The following is an 18,709-nucleotide window of genomic DNA, read 5'->3' as shown; positions in this document are numbered from 1 at the left end:
ACTCAGCAAATTCTCTCTCTCTCTCTCTCTCTCTCTCTCTCTCTCTCTCTCCTCTCTCTCCCCATAGACAGACTATTTCATATATTTGGAAATTTCAGTTAGTTTAATACAAGTCACCAGATCTTGAACAACTATCCTGGCACTCAGAGCATGCTGGTGCTTACTTTTAAAGGCTTGCAAGGCTTGGGGCCTCACTTATTGTCAGAGACCTATGGTTTAAATCTGGCTTGTTTGAAATTAACCACAGTAACATGGGGACACGGGATTTGGGAGCAAACCACAGTTTGTCAACACAGCATACCATAGCTGAGGGAAAGCAGGAAGCTTCCATCGCCTTCTCCTGGCCTTGAGGGACAAGGATGGGGGCAGAATGCTTGATATGGTTCATGTACACTTGGCTCCTGGATCTGAAGCAGACGCCTATTGCTTTATCAATTTCCTGTATATTGCAGAAACTCCCCTGGATTGTGAGACATCGCTGTGGTCTTCTTGGGGCCTCTGTAGAGGCACGTGCGGACATTTAGGAACTAAAAGACGAACTCGGTATATACGTCTACAGCCGGCCAATAATGGAATACCCTGCCCAGAGCTGAATGAAGAAAAAGAATGCGACCCGGATAACTGTGTGTGAGACGGTTCTCTGGGACAATAATTTAGATAATTTAAATATAGGATACACTTGGTTAACACCACCTATTCCTGTTAATATTCCTTATTTTTCAGAATAGTTGTAATATTTTGTTGAAATGTTTTTGCTAAACTGAGTTGCTAGATAGAAAACAGCCTTTTTATTATGGACTACTGCAGTGCCACCTGGTGGCAGAAACATTTCTCAACCGTATGTACTTCAATTATCAGACATGCATATCTGTAAAAAAAAAAGTAAAGGTCACTACTTTTAAGAATTAGAATGTGTTCTTTTGACATGTATTTATATGCACTGTACTCCTCTGAATTATTTTGCTGGGATTTTTGACATTTATGGTGTGTTATTTGCAAACATATTTAATGCACACTTGAGAAAACAAAACAAAAAACCAGACAGGAAAGGCAGAGAATAAAATACAAAACCAGCCTCCTCGTTGGTGTACAAAATAAGAGGCGGGACTTTCTCAGAGATAAGAAGAATGCCCCGTGACAAAATAACTTGGCTAGCCATTATCACACAGAGACAAATACTATGGTCTGAATGCTGTAACAAACCATAATTCTCTTGTTTGGCTGCCAGCTGGTATTGGCTTGCTAGATCACCCAGCACCAGCCAACTCCTCCAAGCCATCACCGGCTTGCCATTTTTATTCATTTCATCCATTTGGAAACCATACCTCATCAGGTAAGATCCTCAGGTGTTTTCAACAATTACATTAAAGCATCGAAATAACACATCTCATATTAAGACCATTTGAACTGTCAAACAACAATCTATACAGCAGAACATCAATTATAGATAGAACTGCTACATCAATTTCTAGGGCTCAATTCAGCAATGTAGATCAAACCCAGCCCTAGAAGCTCCAGACCCAATCTGACCCCCAAACCCAAATTGCGATCCGGAGGAGGGGGGAATCTTTGGAAATCCATCCGGCTTGTATTAGGAAACCCAAAATGGCTGCAACTTCCCTGGTTTCCCCCCACATGGGGACACAGGATTTGGAAGCAAACTGCTCTGGTGGGGTGCTACTATCTTGCTTGCCACAGAAAACATCCTCCCAGTTGAGACATTGGTTGATAGACAAGAAAACCTTTCCTGGACAACCTGAGGCAGGACCTGCCAAGCAGGCCACAGGCTGAGCAGAAGGCCAGGGGGTCGGAGGACAGCTCCTGGCACTCAGGGTCTTGGTGGCCTTTCGAAAGGGCATCATGAGGAGCACTGCAAGCTGAGAAGTGGTGCCCTATTGCTCTCTGCCCAGTAGGCCAATTTCTCCATCAATGGAGATTTCATTATTTTGTTCTACCATATGCTCACACAAGAGTTGGGCAGTGTTCCAGAATCCTACAAGAAAGAAAGCAAAATGAAGAGAAGGGGGGGGGGGGGAGAAAAGAAAAATAATCCAATAAATTTGAGGTTAGATTTACGTGTTAGGGTTAGATTTAAGCTTAGGGCTAGTTATGTGTTAGGTTTAAGGGGCTAGGGGATAGGCTTAGTGCTAGGGAATAGAGTTAGGATTAGTGGTTAGGGTTATTTGCTTGGGTTAAGTGTAGGGTTGAGGCTTTAGATTAAGGTTTGTGGCCGGGGCTGAGGACTGTGGTTCATGTTAGGTTTAAGACTAGGTTTAGAGTTGGGGTTAGGGTCAGGATTATAGGTTGGGTTAGGGAACAGGCTAGCATGAGGATTTGGGGGTAGGTTTAAATCCGGCCTGCGGATGGTCCAGGAATCAGTGTGTTTTTACATGAGTAGAATGTGTGCTTTTATTTAAAATGCATCTCTGGGTTATTTGTGGGGCAAAGGAATTCGTTCATATATTTTTTTTATCAAAATACAGTCCGGCCCACCACAAGGTCTGAGGGATGGTGGACCGGCCCCCTGCTGAAAAAGTTTGCTGACCCCTGGTTTAGGGTTAGGAATTAAGGTGAATGCTGGACTAGACGGACCACTGGCCTGATCCTGATAAGGCTCTTCTTATGTTTTCACTGCACTTCATGTACAAAGTTTCTGACCATTTCAAATTTTGGGCATGCTTCACAGGGTTCATAGAGATCACTCCACATAAACTGTTATCCAGGACAGTCAGTTTCCGCAGACAGGGTAGGGACTTGCTTTTCAAGGCGGTGGGGGGGGGGAGAGTGAAAGGGAGAGAGATAATAATAAAGTGTATAAATTTTGTTACTTGAAAGCATTTCTGGTAGGGTCACTGGTCACTGCTGTCAGCTGGCCATCTTAGTAAAAGGTAAACGTAAAGGGACCCCTGACCATTAGGTCCAGTTGTGACCGACTCTGGGGTTGCGGTGCTCATCTTGCTTTATTGGCCAAGGGAGCCGGCGTACAGCTTCCAGGTCATGTGGCCAGCATGACTAAGCCGCTTCTGGCGAACCAGAGCAGCACACAGAAATGCCGTTTACCTTCCCGCCGGAGTGGTACCTATTTATCTACTTGCACTTTGACCGTGCTTTCGAACTGTTAGGTTGGCAGGAGCAGGGACTGAGCAATGGGAGCTCACCCCATCGCAGGGATTCGAACCGCCAAACTTCTGATCGGCAAGTCCTAGGCTCTGTGGTTTAACCCACAGTGCCACTCCAAACCCCCGGCCATCTTAGTAGCTCCTCATATTTTAGCCATTTTGCATATGCTAAGCATTGAGAAAAGTATTTTCTTTTTCTTTTACAAACACATCCCATGTAAAAGAGAACACATCTCACACACTTTACTGAAATCAGTATCAATGGTGATCATTATATACCCAAACTCACATATATATTGTTATGTGTTTGGGTTCCAGAGTTTGTGGGTGAAAGGGGACCCATCATTTCATAGAATCATAGAGTTGGAAGAGACCACAAGGGCCATCGAGTCCAACCCCCTGCCAAGCAGAAAACACCATCAGAGCACTCCTGACATATGGTTGTCAAGCCTCTGCTTAAAGACCTCCAAAGAAGGAGACTCCACCACACTCCTTGGCAGCAAATTCCACTGTCGAACAGCTCTTACTGTCATTTTTGAATTTACTAAAAGATAGAATTAACCAAGGCTTGATTAAACTGTGCCAAATGCTGAACCCTTCCCCCTGGACTTAGTTGATGCTAATAAACCAGGTCAGCTTACCATAGCCCATGCAACTTAAGGCTTGGGGGCCGGATGCGGCCCAATGGCCCTGTCAATCCGGCCCACGGATGGTCCAGGAATCAGCAGGTTTTTACATGAGTCGAATGTGTGCTTTTATTTAAAATGCATCTCTGGGTTATTTGTGGGGCATAGGAATTCGTTCATTCCCACCCACCCCCAAAAATATAGTCCAGTCCACCACATGGTCTGAGGGATGGTGGACTGGCCCACAGCTGGCCCCTGGCATAGCCAGTAAGATGGGCCATTAAAAGGAGACCAAGACTTGCGATGGCCCATCAAGGAAACCATCAGAGGGTGAAGGCTGCCAGGCCAAGAAGGGATAGGGCCCATTCTCCAGCTGTGTGTTGGTGGGCAAAAACAAGAAGGGTTTGGGATTTAAAATCTGGATGATGTAGCTGGAGGAAACAGTTTTCACTGGGTTAACTGTTAAGTTGTGGGTGAACATATCAGACGACACAGCGATTCTTCAAACAGCTCTTGTTTATTCACAGGCCAGAACAGAACTGAACTGAAGGGTTCAGCCAGCCTGCTTATATAGAGCTCCACTAGAACGCAACAGTAACCATTTTCTGTAACTATCCAATTACTGAACGTCACTTTCAATCCCTTATTTGCATATGTGGACCTGAGTGAAATCTATCTACAGTATCCCCCTGCTGGCCCAGGGTGAGAACTTCAGTACATAACATTAACAGTGAGGGAAAGAAGGCAAGGGCCTCTTAGGCTGTGGCTGCTCTGCACTCCCTCCATCTAGACTAAGATTGTACAGTGGTGCCCCGCAAGACGAATGCCTCGCAAGACGAAAAATCCGCTAGACGAAAGGGTTTTCCGTTTTTCGAGGCGCTTCGCAAGACGAATTTCTCTATGGGCTTGCTTCGCAAGACGAAAACGTCTTGCGAGTCTTGCGATTTTTTCCGCATTTCCCCCCCTTTTTCTAAGCCGCTAAGCCGCTAATAGCCGCTTTGCCGCTTTGCCGCTTTGCCGCTAATAGCCGCTAAGCCGCTAATAGCGCTAATCCGCTAATAGGGTTGCTTCGCAAGACGAAAAAACCGCTAGACGAAGAGACTCGCGGAACGGATTCTTTTCGTCTTGCGAGGCACCACTGTATATATGTGTAAATAAAGCCATATATCATAAGCAGACCACAGTCTCTGCTGCACCTCATATGGAATCTGGGAACCCTGGAATCTCGCACCGCTGTGGAGACAGGGGTGGCATGTAAGAATATCATTTCTCAATATGGCTTTCTCTTAAACTTTGGCTTCAGAATACGAGTGTATGTGTACTAGGGGTGCAAGTACATTTAACCAGGAAGCAACCCCTCCTTAATTGAATGCGAATTCTGCTTAATATTTATTTTTTTGAGACATGGCTTTCCCAGTATGCTTTCCGTCAGATTTATTTTTTTAACCACAGTGGAGATACAGCAGAGGGCGCCATGTTACCTTAAAATCAATACCCTTTCGTGGTAGACTTGATGCAGACCCTCATAACTGCGAGAGACATTCTGATCTCATTTCTGGAGTCATGTAGTAAATCTTCGCTGTTTAATATCCAGGGGAAAGGGTAAACTGAAGCTACAGGATACGTTGTGTTTAGAGTCTGTGAACATTTCTAAAAGGTTACTTCCCCAAACCAGCTATTGTAGAATGGGCAATCAAACCCAACTGTCTGCCTTGCATGAAGCACAGCTAAATCAGTTTGCATGTAGAGAACTCCATAGCTGCAAATTATTTCTTTTCTTTATTTAAAGGAAGTGAAGCAAGTGCTCCTTTGCATGTATGTATTTACTTCTTGTGAGAGATTGTACTTTCTTGGGCTCCATGATCACTGCAGAAGGTGACAGCGGCCACGAAATTAAAAGATGCCTGCTTCTTGGGAGAATAGCAATGACAAACTTAGACAGCATATTAAAAAGCAGAGACATCATCTTGCCAACAAAGGTCCGTGTAGCTAAAGCTATGGTTTTCCCAGTAGTGATGTATGGAAGTGACAGCTGGACCATAAAGAAGGCTGATCACCAAAGAATTGATGCTTTTGAATTATGGTGCTGGAGGAGACTCTTGAGAGTCCCATGGACTGCAAGAAGATCAAACATGTCCATTCTTAAGGAAATCAGCCCTGAGTGCTCACTAGAAGGACAAATCGTGAAGTTGAGGCTCCAAGACTTTGGCCACCTCATGAGAAGAGAAGACTCCCTGGAAAAGACCGTGATGTTGGGAAAGATGGAGGGCACAAGGAGAAGGGGACGACAGAGGACGAGATGGTTGGATAGTGTTCTCAAAGCTACCAGCATGAGTTTGACCAAACTGCAGGAGGCAGTGGAAGACAGGAGTGGGGTCACGAAGAGTCGGACATGACTAAACGACTAAACAACAACAGCACCTGGTCACCATTTTATGTTAGGCTATACCTTTAGACCAGATGCAAACGATACAATAGCAGATTCATCTCAACACTTGCACTTTAAGGATCAATGTGTAAAAATCGGAGGTTATGAAGTGATGAAGATTTATGAATTCTGAGCTGAGCAAAACTACCATTTTGTTACAGTTTTTGAGCCTTAAAAAAACCCAAAACTTAAAATAGGCTCAGTATAATGGCTAATCCAGGTTACTTTCCAAAGATATCTGGCTTTGAATATAATCACACATTAGACTTGTAAAGCTGGAGGAAATGTGATTTTGTGATTTTGTTTCTTTCAGCCAATGGCCACTTCATCACTTTGTTGAGGGATAGAGGCTGCCTTTTTCTTTAGACTAAGAGGACTGTTAGTCAGTTGAAGGAAAAGGCAAGCAACCCCACATGCATTTAAGTGTGGAACAGACACAGAGGCCTGATTGTCATAATTCTCAGAATCGGGCCTCTGGGCGGAGTGCTCAACTTGTTTGTGCCCAGTTGGCTTTGTAGGTGTTTAAACTGGCCCATATTGAGAGGGGAAACAGAATAGGACCTCACACAACACCACCTCTCCAAGCTAACATGCCTCAGAAACACCGAATCAAAATTTGGAGTGTTGTCAATTGGTAAGAAGATCAATAAAAAGGTAAATACATATTTTATAGATAAAGATCCCTATCCAAAGCTATTTTCTTTTCTCCTGATTGGCTTGGCAAGGTATTGAAGGGATATTGTAAACACGAAAGGGGGATGGGAATGGATTTATTTCTGCCCAGACTAAAGGAACTACATTTCTGTAGCTGCAATCTGGTATTCATGGTAAGGATGGCCAATTATTGCACATAATCTAAATGATTATGTCTAATAAAGTCCAAATAAAACAAACCATTTCTATTTCTGAGAATCCTTACAAGGCTTTTATTGTCTCACATAACTAACATTTTATATAAGGCTCCTTGGGAACGAATTATTAAAACAACTCTGACCTATTTTCTAATAATGTATGAGATTACAGTCTTGACTAGGGAGGTAGCCATTACTTATTTTCTTTATCTTTATGGTTTTTTAAATATTCACCAATTTTCTTGTCTAATTCACTAATTTTCTTGTCTCTTGTACAAACACAGGTCTGTGTGTCCTGCACTTTTTGCCGTCATATGCATCATGCTTCCTTTCGCTTTCTGCTTCTCATCCAAAGCCCCCAGCTCCATACACTTCCCCTAACCACGATGGAAACCAGATCTCACTGAAATGCCGTCTACCTTCCCGCTGGAGTGGTACCTATTTATCTACTTGCACTTTTTGCTGTGCTTTTGAACTGCTAGGTTGGCAGGAGCAGGGACCGAGCAACAGGAGCTCACCCCGTTGTGGGGATTTGAACCGCCGACCTTCTGATCAGCAAGCCCAAGAAGCTCAGTGGTTTAGATCACAGCACCACTCGTGTCTGCTCTACACTTCCCCTAGTCAAGCCTAATATAAATTTTGCAATGCAAACATTGCCAGTAATATACACTGGTGATCAACTACACCTTCCATCATCTACATGGTGGTCCAGTCTGTGACCAGCCTCACCACAGCTAAGCACGATGGGGCAAGGAACTGATGTGGTAATGGATGCTCCTCTCTGAGCATCTTGGCACACACTGAAGGCCAAGCGTGAAATCCTTTTGTAGAAGGGCAGAGAGAAAGAATACTGCAATGGAGATATACAGAACAGGGAGCTCACGGGGGCAAATCTAGGGGGAGCTACAGTTCCCACCTGCATGATCATTCTGATCTTAGGCAACACCCAAGCAAAGTTTGATCATTGTGCCCAGAGAAACATCCCCCACTGATGGGGCGAGTCCTTTGTGTTCTGGCATAACATGGTGGCTAAAACTCAGAAGCTGCTGTTATGTGTCACTCTCACTAGGGCATAAAGATGATCATTTGTGCAATGGCTCTCAATTGATAAGACACTTTTTCTCCCTTTTGTAAAATAATTTTTATTTGGTTTAAAAAAAATATAAACCTATAACAAAATCAATTACAAATCCATATGAAGAGATTACTCTGAATCTCAAGACTTCCCCTCATCCCTTCCATGGGTCCTAATTTCAATGCTTACAACTGCATATCAGTCAGTTATCCACATTTTTTAAAAAAATCCATCTGAATTATCCATAGTCTTTGTTACCTCACAGGTGAGATTAAAATCCTGCCAATGTTTTCATCTGCTGACAATGGTCTCCTAAATAAATTATAAATTTTCCCCATTATTTTTTTAAGTTCTTGTCCTCTTGGTTCCTAAGCTTTCAAGTTAGTTTTGCCATTTCAACATAGTCCATCAACTTGGTTTGCCATTCTTCCCGACCAGGGACACTTTTATTTTCCAATGATATTTGTTGTGACTGATTAAGAAGCACTCTTTGTATGTCCCAGAGAGAGGTTCTGCCTTTGTACAGAAATTCCTTTGGGAACAACTGTTTGTAATAAACGTGTCAGGATCTTTTCGTAAATACTGGGAGCATCAATTTTAGGGTGGGCTTTTGTGTATGCCTAAATTGCGGGTGGCGCTGTGGTCTAAACCACTGAGCCTAGGGCTTGCCAGTGGGAAGGTCGGAGGTTCGAATCCCTGCAACGGGGCGAGTTCCCATTGCTCGGTCCCTGCTCCTGCCAACCTAGCAGTTTGAAAGCACATCAAAGTGCAAGTAGATAAATAGGTACCGCTCTGGCGGGAAGGTAAACAGTGTTTCCGTGTGCTGCTCTGGTTCGCCAGAAGCGGCTTAGTCATGCTGGCCCCATGATCCGGAAAAACTGTCTGCAGACAAACATCAGCTCCCTCAGTCAGTAAAATGAGATGAGAGCCGTAACCCCAGAGTTGTTTGAGACTGGACTTAACTGTCAGGGGTCCTTTACCTTTACCTTTTAAATTGAGTTGCAGTGGAGCTCACAAAAGAAAAGAAAAAAGCCTGAATTTTACATCTACCTGGAAGGTACAGATGCATGTTCACTTACTTCCAATACCTTGAATTAATCAATGTAGCTTCATAGCTTCCGGTATCTTTATAAATCCATTCCCCTTTTTAATATGTCTTTGTTGCATGTAATCTTTCCTGTGACATTATAACTGTCCCAACTGGGTCTCATTGGGGTTTTTTATTCTTCTCTGCTTGTTTTCTACAGTGGTACCTCGGGTTAAATACTTAATTCGTTCCAGATTTCTGTTCTCATCCTGAAGCAAAGTTCTTAACCCGAGGTAATATTTCTGGATTGGTGGAGTCTGTAACCTGAAGCATATATTACCTGAAGTGTATGTAACCCGAGGTACCACTGTATTTCTATGCAATTCTCACTTTTAGGTCATTCATTATGCCTCTCCATCTATAACAAACACTTTTTAGCAAAGGTAAACAATGCTCTCCGGCCCTTATTATTGTAATTGCCGGCAGTTGGGTCTCTTTAAACTTCAAGGAGAGCTGTTAAACTCTTCCTCAGTGTCTAACAAATCCAAATCATTATATCTCATCCATACATTCGGTTCTTCCAAATATACAGTCGTACCTCGGCTCCCAAATGCCTTGGGAGTCGAACGTTCTGGCTCCTGAACGATTAAAAACTGGAAGTGAGTGTTCCAATTTTCGAACAATCTTTTGGAAGCCAAACATCCTACGGGGCTTCCACAGCTTCTGATTGGCTGCTGCAGCTTCCTACAGCCAATCAGAAGCCGCGCTTTGGAAGTCAAACGTTTCGGAAGTTGAATGGACTTCCAGAACAGATTCTGTTTGACTTCTGAGGTACGACTGTACACATCTCTACCACGCAAAACATTTCTGAAAATGCTATTTCAGAGGCTCTGGTTTTATCTTCTCATCTACATTTATTTTCCAGGAAGATCCCTCAACAAATTTGCCAAGATAAATGACCATGAACTCCTTCTCAATACAGTATGACCACAATTCAACACAGATCGAAGTATACTTGTCCAATGAAATTGCGTATTCAGTGTACAATAGTGTACCCAAATCTCTGAGTGGTCAGAGGTTTCGATAAGTATCAGGGTCATTGGAAACACACAACATTTCTGCAATGCAAACCATACCAAATTCTATTATTGCTTCATCCAATTGTCGACTTACAAAACATTGCAAATTACACAAGACTCATTCACATTTTCAAAACATACATACTGTATCTACATTTCTATACCACAAAGCCTCCTTTGTTTGGCAAAATGAAGCAAATTACTTTTTGCTTGTCTAACACAATTGCCAGCTTTTTATATAACTGATGCAGAGAAGCAAAAGGGGGTTTGTAATGTTTATAATCTAGATAGGAATCTGTCACTTTTTTGGGATAAGACTCCTAGCTATTCATGGGGTCCAGTCTGAAGTAATATATGCCTGAGAAACTGAACTTCTATGGAAAGCATTTGAATAACATTGGATCTGCTTTCCCTGGTGTGACTAAAAAGCATGGGTTTTCTTTAGCAGAGGGTTCAGCCTTCTATCCAGACCCCCTTCTGCTTTTCAGCTGAAATACTATATATAAATTTTCACTGCAACGATTGCAGACCACTTTAAGGATTGCTTTTCTGATGCTATCTAGAAGTGGAGAAAACTGAACGGTGTTCACAGTAACATTCACTCCTGGATGTGTCAATCACAAAGAGCAAAGACAGGCTGAAGCATTTAGAGTAGCCAGGAAAAAAAAACCTGCTATCTCTCTGTCGCCCTGAACCCATTCAAACTAGTGATCAAAGATATGACGGACAAAGGCTTCTCCTGTGCGTAGAAATGGACAGATCTGTTCCACCAGTATGAGTTTAATGAACCATTCCAAAATGGTAATAAATCAAAGGGGACCATGTGAAACTGATATTCAGGCATGCAGCTCTAGGAGGGCTCGTTGTGAGAACAATTATTGCACGAGAAATAATGTATTTTCTATTTCAGTAGGCTGAATTTATTCCATTTTATTGGATTATGGGCATCTTAGCCCTGTTTAGCCATGCTGCTGACATGCAAAGGCTAGTGTCCTGAATTGTGTGTGGGGTCCCTAAGGAGGTCAGCCTCCCCTTACAGACCTCCCACTTCAACGAATGGAAGGTGAGGGGCTTGCTTCCTCTCCCCCCTCCTCTTGTTCAGCCGTTTCACATGAGTAGCACACCTGAAAAGGTGGCTTACCCTTGCATAACCCGCTACTGTTTTTGTTGCCCTTCCTCTGATCCTGTTTTGTGTTTGTTACGGAAATTAGGGGGGGCACATCTTTAAAGTTGTTAAATGTTACAAATATTATGCATAAATGTACCATATTTTTGCTCCATAAGACACACTTTTTCCTTCCTAAAAAGTAAGGGGAAATGTCTTTGCGTCTTATGGAGCGAATGTGTGGTCCCTGGAGCCGAATTGCCCAGGGGCAAAAAGGAGATCATGCTTTTTTTTTTTTTTTTTTGAAAGAGGGAAGTGGGTGTTGAAATAAAGCCACTGATCGTTTGCCAATCAGGGAGAGAGATAAGGGACGCTAGAGATAAAGGAGGCTGTTGCGTGGGGCCGCAATGGTGCAAAAACGTGGTTACAAAGCACAGATCCACATGGATCCTCAGGATTTTTGCATTGGGTCACCCCAAATTCACCATCAGATCACATGTCTGTGGCCACAGCATGAACCACAAAAATCATACATCCACTGTTTCATTCAGAATATTTTTTTTCTTGTTTTCCTCCTCTAAAAACTAGGTGTGTCTTATGGTCAGGTGCGTCTTATGGAGCAAAAAATACGGTATCCTTTTGACTTGACAGCTCAGGGAAGTTACCTAGCTTTAAAAATCATATAAAATAAACTCCTTTGCCGTTTTCCTTCATTCCATCGCCAATTTGCTTCATTGGCCAAGGACTTGGAAACCACTCGGTCCCCGCCATAATCCCTCAAGTGGGAGGTCACTGTACTCACAGGAAGGTACTCATAGGTGTCAATCGCTGGGCAAAGGCACTCCTCCGGACTTGCCCAGGTGGCAGACTATGCAAACCAAAGTTCTATTCTCCCTTTGTAGTAGGTGCTTAGAATGTACTTCCCAATACATATCCTGTATCCGCCTGTTGCCCCAACACATTCCTGTTAATCATGTATAACCCTCCCCTTTTCTGATGTAGCAATGATGTAGTGATGATGCTTAATGAACTGTATGCTGGGATAAGATAGAAACTTTTAAAAGTCATTGTTACCCCATCCTCGGGGTTCAAATTCCTCTTTGAACCTGTTGCGCAATAAACTTTGGTCTACAGCTATTTGCTCCGGTTGGTGGCTGGACTCCTTCCTTTATTCCGCAGGGACCCACGGGCTCTGCCCGACGAGCTGGGTGACTGAGCTCCTAGATTTTTCCGTAACAGTGTTATCTGTATTCTCACATTAATTATAATTATACTTATTTAGACTTGTCAGTGGATGGTTACCCAAAGGTTTCCAAGTGATGAACACATTTGAAAACCTAAACGGCAGCACACTGGTAAAAAAAACACAATTATCAGTCTATCAAAAGCCTAGGGAAAACAACAGCTAGAATGGTAATAGCAAGAACTTGGAAAACCTTGCAATGAATGAATATTGATCAGCGGTATAATAAAGTCTGGCAAACTGCCATAAGGGAAAAGCTGTAGCAAAAACTGAAGATGGCAAGGAGAGAGGGGAAAAACCAGATGATTTCTACAAAGTACGGTGTGATTAAATATACAAATGAAACAACATGCGCATGAGAAATAGCTAAAACATATATTGCAATAAGGCGTAGATAAGCAAGTAGTACTCACTCGTTCACTTCTATTCCTGTGTTTTCCAAGATGACTTATTGAATAACTTGCTCTATCGGTTTACTGTAATACCTCATTATGATGCACTGTAAAATAAATGGTTTAGTATTTTTACCTCCCTAGTGACCCGTTTGTTTTTTTGTTAGTCATGTCATGCTTTATGATTTATATGTGTATAATTTTTTTTAAAAGGCCTGGAGGAAGGTAAGTTTTTACCTGTGCCAAAAAGAATTCAGTGAAAGCAGCCGGTGGACTTCACTGGGGAGAACATTCCACATATGAGGAACCACAACAGAGAAGGCCCTCTTCCTTAGAACATAAATTGCCGCATTTGTAGAGCACTTTATTCCATTTCCCCAGTGTTTCCTTACCTAATAATTTTCATGTTTTATTTGATCTTTCACACAACATAAAAGCCAATCTTAGAAATTTAGCAGGATCTAGTAGAATTTTAGTGGCTCATTTCCCCCAAAAAATCTGTTTGCGAGTTTTGCATTCTACAAGTGTAGACTCTTCCTCATGGATAGCTGAACACATCCAGTCATGGATTATTTAATGGCTGAAGACCTGTGTAAGGATGAATGGCTCCTAAAGACATGTCATGATGGTGCCAGGCGATCCTGTCTGGGGAGAGCTTTCCACAGATGGAGAGCCACAGTACTGGCACTCCAAGAGGCTCTTGCTTCACCCATCGCCACAGCCTTGGATGTGAGCAGAAATCAGGCATGTCTCTCCCTTACAGGCTCCAGCCTGCTTCTTCCTCCATCTTCCAGCTTACACACACAAACACACAACTCAGCTCTGGTCGTTGTCTTTTCTAACTACCGGCGAGTTGAGGGAAGGGTTGAGGGTTATCTGGCCCATATTTTGTTGTTGTTTAGTCGTGTCTGACTCTTTGTGACCCCATGGACCAGAGCATGCCAGGCACTCCTGTCTTCCACTGCCTCCCGCAGTTTGGTCAAACTCATGCTGGTAGCTTCGTGAACACTGTCCAACCATCTCGTCCTCTGTCATCCCCTTCTCCTTGTGCCCTCCATCTTTCCCAACATCAGGGTCTTTTCCAGGGAGTCTTCTCTTCTCATGAGGTGGCCAAAGTATTGGAGTCTCAGCTTCAGGATCTGTCCTTCCAGTGAGCACTGAGGGCTGATTTCCTTCAGAATGGAGAGGTTTGATCTTCTTGCAGTCCATGGGACTCTCAAGAGTCTCCTCCAGCACCATAATTCAAAAGCATCAATTCTTCTTATCACATCAGGGAGCTAGCCTGACTATTCCTGGAATCAGATTATATCTTAGATTTTATCACTTGCTGAATCCAGGAATTAGAAGGGCCTCGGCCTATGGCCTACTCCTCTCCACATCTCATCTTTCTGATGAGAAACAGGGAAAGGGTATCCGGTGTGAATTGCAGGTGACTGTATATACCTCCTTCCTCTTCCCACCAGCTGCAGGTTAACTGTCTATGAAATCCTTATGAGTCACTCCCTGTCCTGTTCCCCATTCCTCACGGTAAAATACAAAAAGCAAGTCTTTTATCATTGCCTGTATACAATACAAAATGAGACAGCCTGCCTGCCTTCACAGAAAAATGTATATATTTCTTTGTAGGGAAAAAGCTTTCTCAGCTTTTGATCTCCTGTTCCTGAGAAGTAAGGTTCCGAGCGAGTAACAATGTGTGTTTATATAACTTTCTGTTGCTGAATAGCTCCACTGCCAATGAAAAGGTGCACCTGGTTCTACATGAAATGCACACAAGCCTGAAAGGTGCATACAAAATGCCATATGGTCTCTGAGGTCAGAGTCAGGTTCTAGGGCTCAGAGAAGGAAGGAAGGGCTCAGCACCAAACCTACGAAGAGGTTTGTCATTGTCTCCTCCTCCTGCTCCCTTCCTCCTTTTCTTAGCTGACGATGAATATTTGAGTAATCTAGTTCTACTCAACTTAGCATTTGCCTAGCAAATTGACTAAAGGTGTTGATGGGGAGCCATTCACATTACACCAGTCTTGCAACAGCTGCCCTGCTTACTAATCTGCTTCTGAATTGGAGAATTCAAAGTGTTGGTGATTTCTGTCCAGGGTACCTTGTCCTCTCTAGCCAGAAGGAGGGACCTCCTCAAGCAAGGGAGTGTGCTTGAGTGGGACAATAGCGAGAGCCATTTCAGTTGCCACACCTAAATTATGAACACCCTCCTCTTAAAGTAAGGGATGCGGGTGGTGCTGTGAATTAAACCACAGAGCTGAACAGAAGGTTGGCAGTTCGAATCCCCACGATGGGGTGAGCTCCCATTGCTTGGCCCCTGCTCCTGCCAACCTAGCAGTTCGAAAGCATGCCAGAAAGTGCAAGTAGATAAATAGGTACCGCTCCGGCGGGAAGATAAACGCCGGCTCCCTCGGCCAATAAAGCGAGATGAGCGCCGCAATCCCAGACTCGGTCACGACTGGACCTAATGGTCAGGGGTCCCTTTACCTTTACCTTTATGTTTAGCCTTGCACTTTGGATCTATGGATCCAGCCAATTCTTTTATTAATTATCCCACAGGGATTATCTATATAAATCTATTTTTGCCATTTCTCCATATGATCTCCCTGTGCATTCATTTTTTCACGTTACATACTTATAGAATCACAATTTTAGATGTAAGAAGCCCTGAGTCGTGCTTTTGCAACAGAAAAGTGGGATAAGAATTCTTTAAATAAAAATAATTGTATTCTTACACCCAGGACTAATTTCTCCAAGGTGCCTTACAACTTGCTACTATTACTAATTACCTGCCCATCACCTTAAGGTCCCAGGGCAGGTCTCAACAATTAAAACACAATGTTAAAAATAGTTGAAAAGAAATAAGGTGGGTCCTAAAAATATAGGGGACGTGGGTGGCGCTGTGGGTTAAAGCACAGAGCCTAGGACTTGCTGATCATGAAGGTTGGCGGTTCAAATCCCCACCACGGGATGAGCTCCCGTTGCTCGGTCCCTGCTCCTTCCAACCTAGCAGTTCGAAAGCACGTCAAAGTACAAGTAGATAAATAGGTACCGCTCCGTCGGGAAGGTAAACGGTGTTTCCGTGCACTGCTCTGTTCGCCAGAAGCGGCTTAGTCATGCTGGCCACATGACCCGGAAGCTGTACGCCGGCTCCCTCGGCCAATAAAGCGAGATGAGCACTGCAACCCCAGAGTCGGTCACGACTGGACCTAATAGTCAGGGGTCCCTTTACCTTTACCTTTAAAAATATACATTTCAAGTGTCAAAAGCCAGCCTAAAGATGTGCGTCTTCAGCATTCACTGGAAGTTGTATCATGAAGATGTCAGGCACACTGGTGTGGGGAGGTAATTCCACAACTTATAGGCTGCCCCAGGGAGTGCCCTCTCCCAGGTTCCTCTTAAGCGCCTGAGGATGGTGAAACAGCCAAAAGGACCACTCCACCAATCCTAAGACCAAGGAAGATCTGTAGGGAAGGAGGCGATTTGGGGCCTGAGTCATTTAGAGTTTCAAACATTAACGTGAGCCCCTTAAATTGGCCTCGGAAATGAACCGGCAAACCAATGCAGCTGTTTCAAAGCAGGGGTTACGTGAGATCTTAAGGTGCGCAGTAATCTGGCCACTGCATTTTGACCCAACTGCAATTTGTGAGTGGTCTTCAAGGCAATTGTCTGTAGAGCACATTGCAATAATCCAATCTGGAAGGTACCAGAGTATGGAGTACAGTGGCCCAACTCATTTCCACCCAAAACAGGCCATCAATGGTGAACCAACAAGAGCTGGGGAAAAAGGGCATTCCTAGCAACCAAAGTCACCTGAGCCTTCAGGGCCAGTGATCAATCCAGGGAATGGCTACAATCAGTAGACCTGCTCTTTCAGCTTCAGTTTCTTGGCCCTCATCCAACTCATCACCCATCTCTAAGCAGCACTCTTAACTCCTCGACAATCCCTTCTGATTCAGATGAACAGAGAGACAGAACTGGGTGCTACCTGTATATTGGTGGCACTTCTGACAAGACAGAAGTACTGTTTTGGGGGGACAGGGGGCAGGCGGGTGTGGGGGATTCCCTGGTCCTGAATGGGGTAACTGTGCCCCTGAAGGACCAGGTGCGCAGCCTGGGAGTCATTTTGGACTCACAGCTGTCCATGGAGGCGCAGGTCAATTCTGTGTCCAGGGCAGCTGTCTACCAGCTCCATCTGGTACTCAGGCTAAGACCCTACCTGCCCGCGGACTGTCTCGCCAGAGTAGTGCATGCTCTGGTTATCTCCCACTTGGACTATTGCAACGCGTTCTACGTGGGGCTACCTTTGAAGGTGACCCGGAAAATACAACAAATCCAGAATGCAGCAGCTAGACTGGTGACTGGGAGTGGCTGCCGGGACCACATAACACCGGTTCTGAGAGATCTGCATTGGCTCCCAGTACGTTTCTGAGCACAATTCAAAGTGTTGGTGCTGACCTTTAAAGCCCTAAATGGCCTCGGTCCTGTATACCTGAAGGAGCATCTCCACCCCCATTGTTCAGTCCAGACACTGAGATCCAGCGCCAAGGGCCTTCTGGTGGTTCCCTCATTGCGAGAAGTGAGGTTACAGGGAACCAGGCAGAAGGCCTTCTCGGTAGTGGCACCCACCCTGTGGAAACCCTCCCTTCAGATGTGAAGGAAATAAGTAGCTATCCTATCTTTAAAATAAATCTGAAGGCAGCCCTGTTCAGGGAAGTTTTTAATATTTAACGCTGTACTGTTTTTAACACTTGATTGGGAGCCGCCCAGAGTGGCTGGGGAAACTCAGCCAGATGGGTGGGGTATAAATAATAAATTATTATTATTATTATTATATTCACTCCAAATATCTTGATAGCACATGAGACCGGGTGGAAACCCGAGGGACAGCACAGAATAACTCTGAGGGTGCCAAACAGTAGTCTTGCATAACTACTTCCTGGAAACTGCCTTGGAGGCCAGAGCAGAACCATTGAAGCACAGCGTCCACCATCTTTAAGGTAGCATTTAACCTAACAATCTGAGACGGAATGATATAAAGTTTAACAGATTGCTTCTCAAGAAAACCAATGAATAAGAGGCATTTTAAGCAGACCAAGTGCCCTGCCCACAGACCAGAACCTTATCTAGCTCTGCAGCTGTGGAATAATGAAATAGAAAGGTCTAAAGAAAAAAAAATGTTGAGAGAAGATTTCTATCTTCAGTCCAGCTTTGGAAGATGAGCCCTGAAAGGGCCAAGAAAAACACTTGGGCTGCTGTTGTTTTAGCTCAGTGGAAGACTTTAAAGTCTTGGCAGGGAGCCAAGGTAGAATAGTAGATGTTTTGGACTGTCTGTCTCTCTCACTAGCACTGAAACATAGTGAGAAAGGGATAATGTCAATGAAAGGGTGCACACCTTGCTTTCATTTGTCAGTTCTTCATGACTTCTATCATCGTCCAAAAGTGACACCATTAGAAATTCAGCTCAGCAACATATCACTTCATAAGAAGGCTGCTAAAGAAACTTGTGTTCCACAGATGCACCCTGGCGTATATATTTCTGTTTCGGAATTTCTTGAGCAGTTTTGCCTCTGAGAAAGCAATTAGAGAGAAGACCATTGCTTTTTCCTTCACTGGGAAAGCTTTGTTGAGCTGAACTGGGGTGGGGCATTCGTCAAAGAAATCTTCTCTTGATAAACCTGCACTTGTGAGCAGCTGTTCAGTCTTCATTTTTCTTTTATCTAAAAAGTGCCACAATTTATTGTGCCCAAAGTGCAACCTGACCAGG

The 18,709-nt window shown here is 43.9% G+C and overlaps 1 protein-coding gene across 3 annotated transcripts in view; it reads left to right on the top strand.

Moving 5' to 3' along the window:
* The window catches only part of SPON2 (spondin 2), a 130,079-nt gene that overhangs the window by 14,128 nt on the left and 97,242 nt on the right, over positions 1-18,709 (top strand). For 2 of the 3 annotated variants that reach the window (XM_081861028.1, XM_081861029.1), the window contains one exon: positions 453-882. In XM_081861028.1, coding sequence (XP_081717154.1) covers positions 453-631 — 179 coding nt within the window. In that variant the 3' untranslated portion in view covers positions 632-882. Of the gene's footprint in view, positions 1-452; positions 883-18,709 lie in introns of those variants that run through there. The other variant, XR_014156348.1, reaches the window with a different exon arrangement.

Source organism: Podarcis erhardii (genome assembly GCF_964252035.2).
Source record: "Podarcis erhardii genome assembly, chromosome: 5".
Lineage (NCBI taxonomy): Eukaryota > Metazoa > Chordata > Lepidosauria > Squamata > Lacertidae > Podarcis > Podarcis erhardii.
Note: the sequence above shows the minus strand (reverse complement) of the source record. Positions and strands in the feature narration are given on the sequence as shown.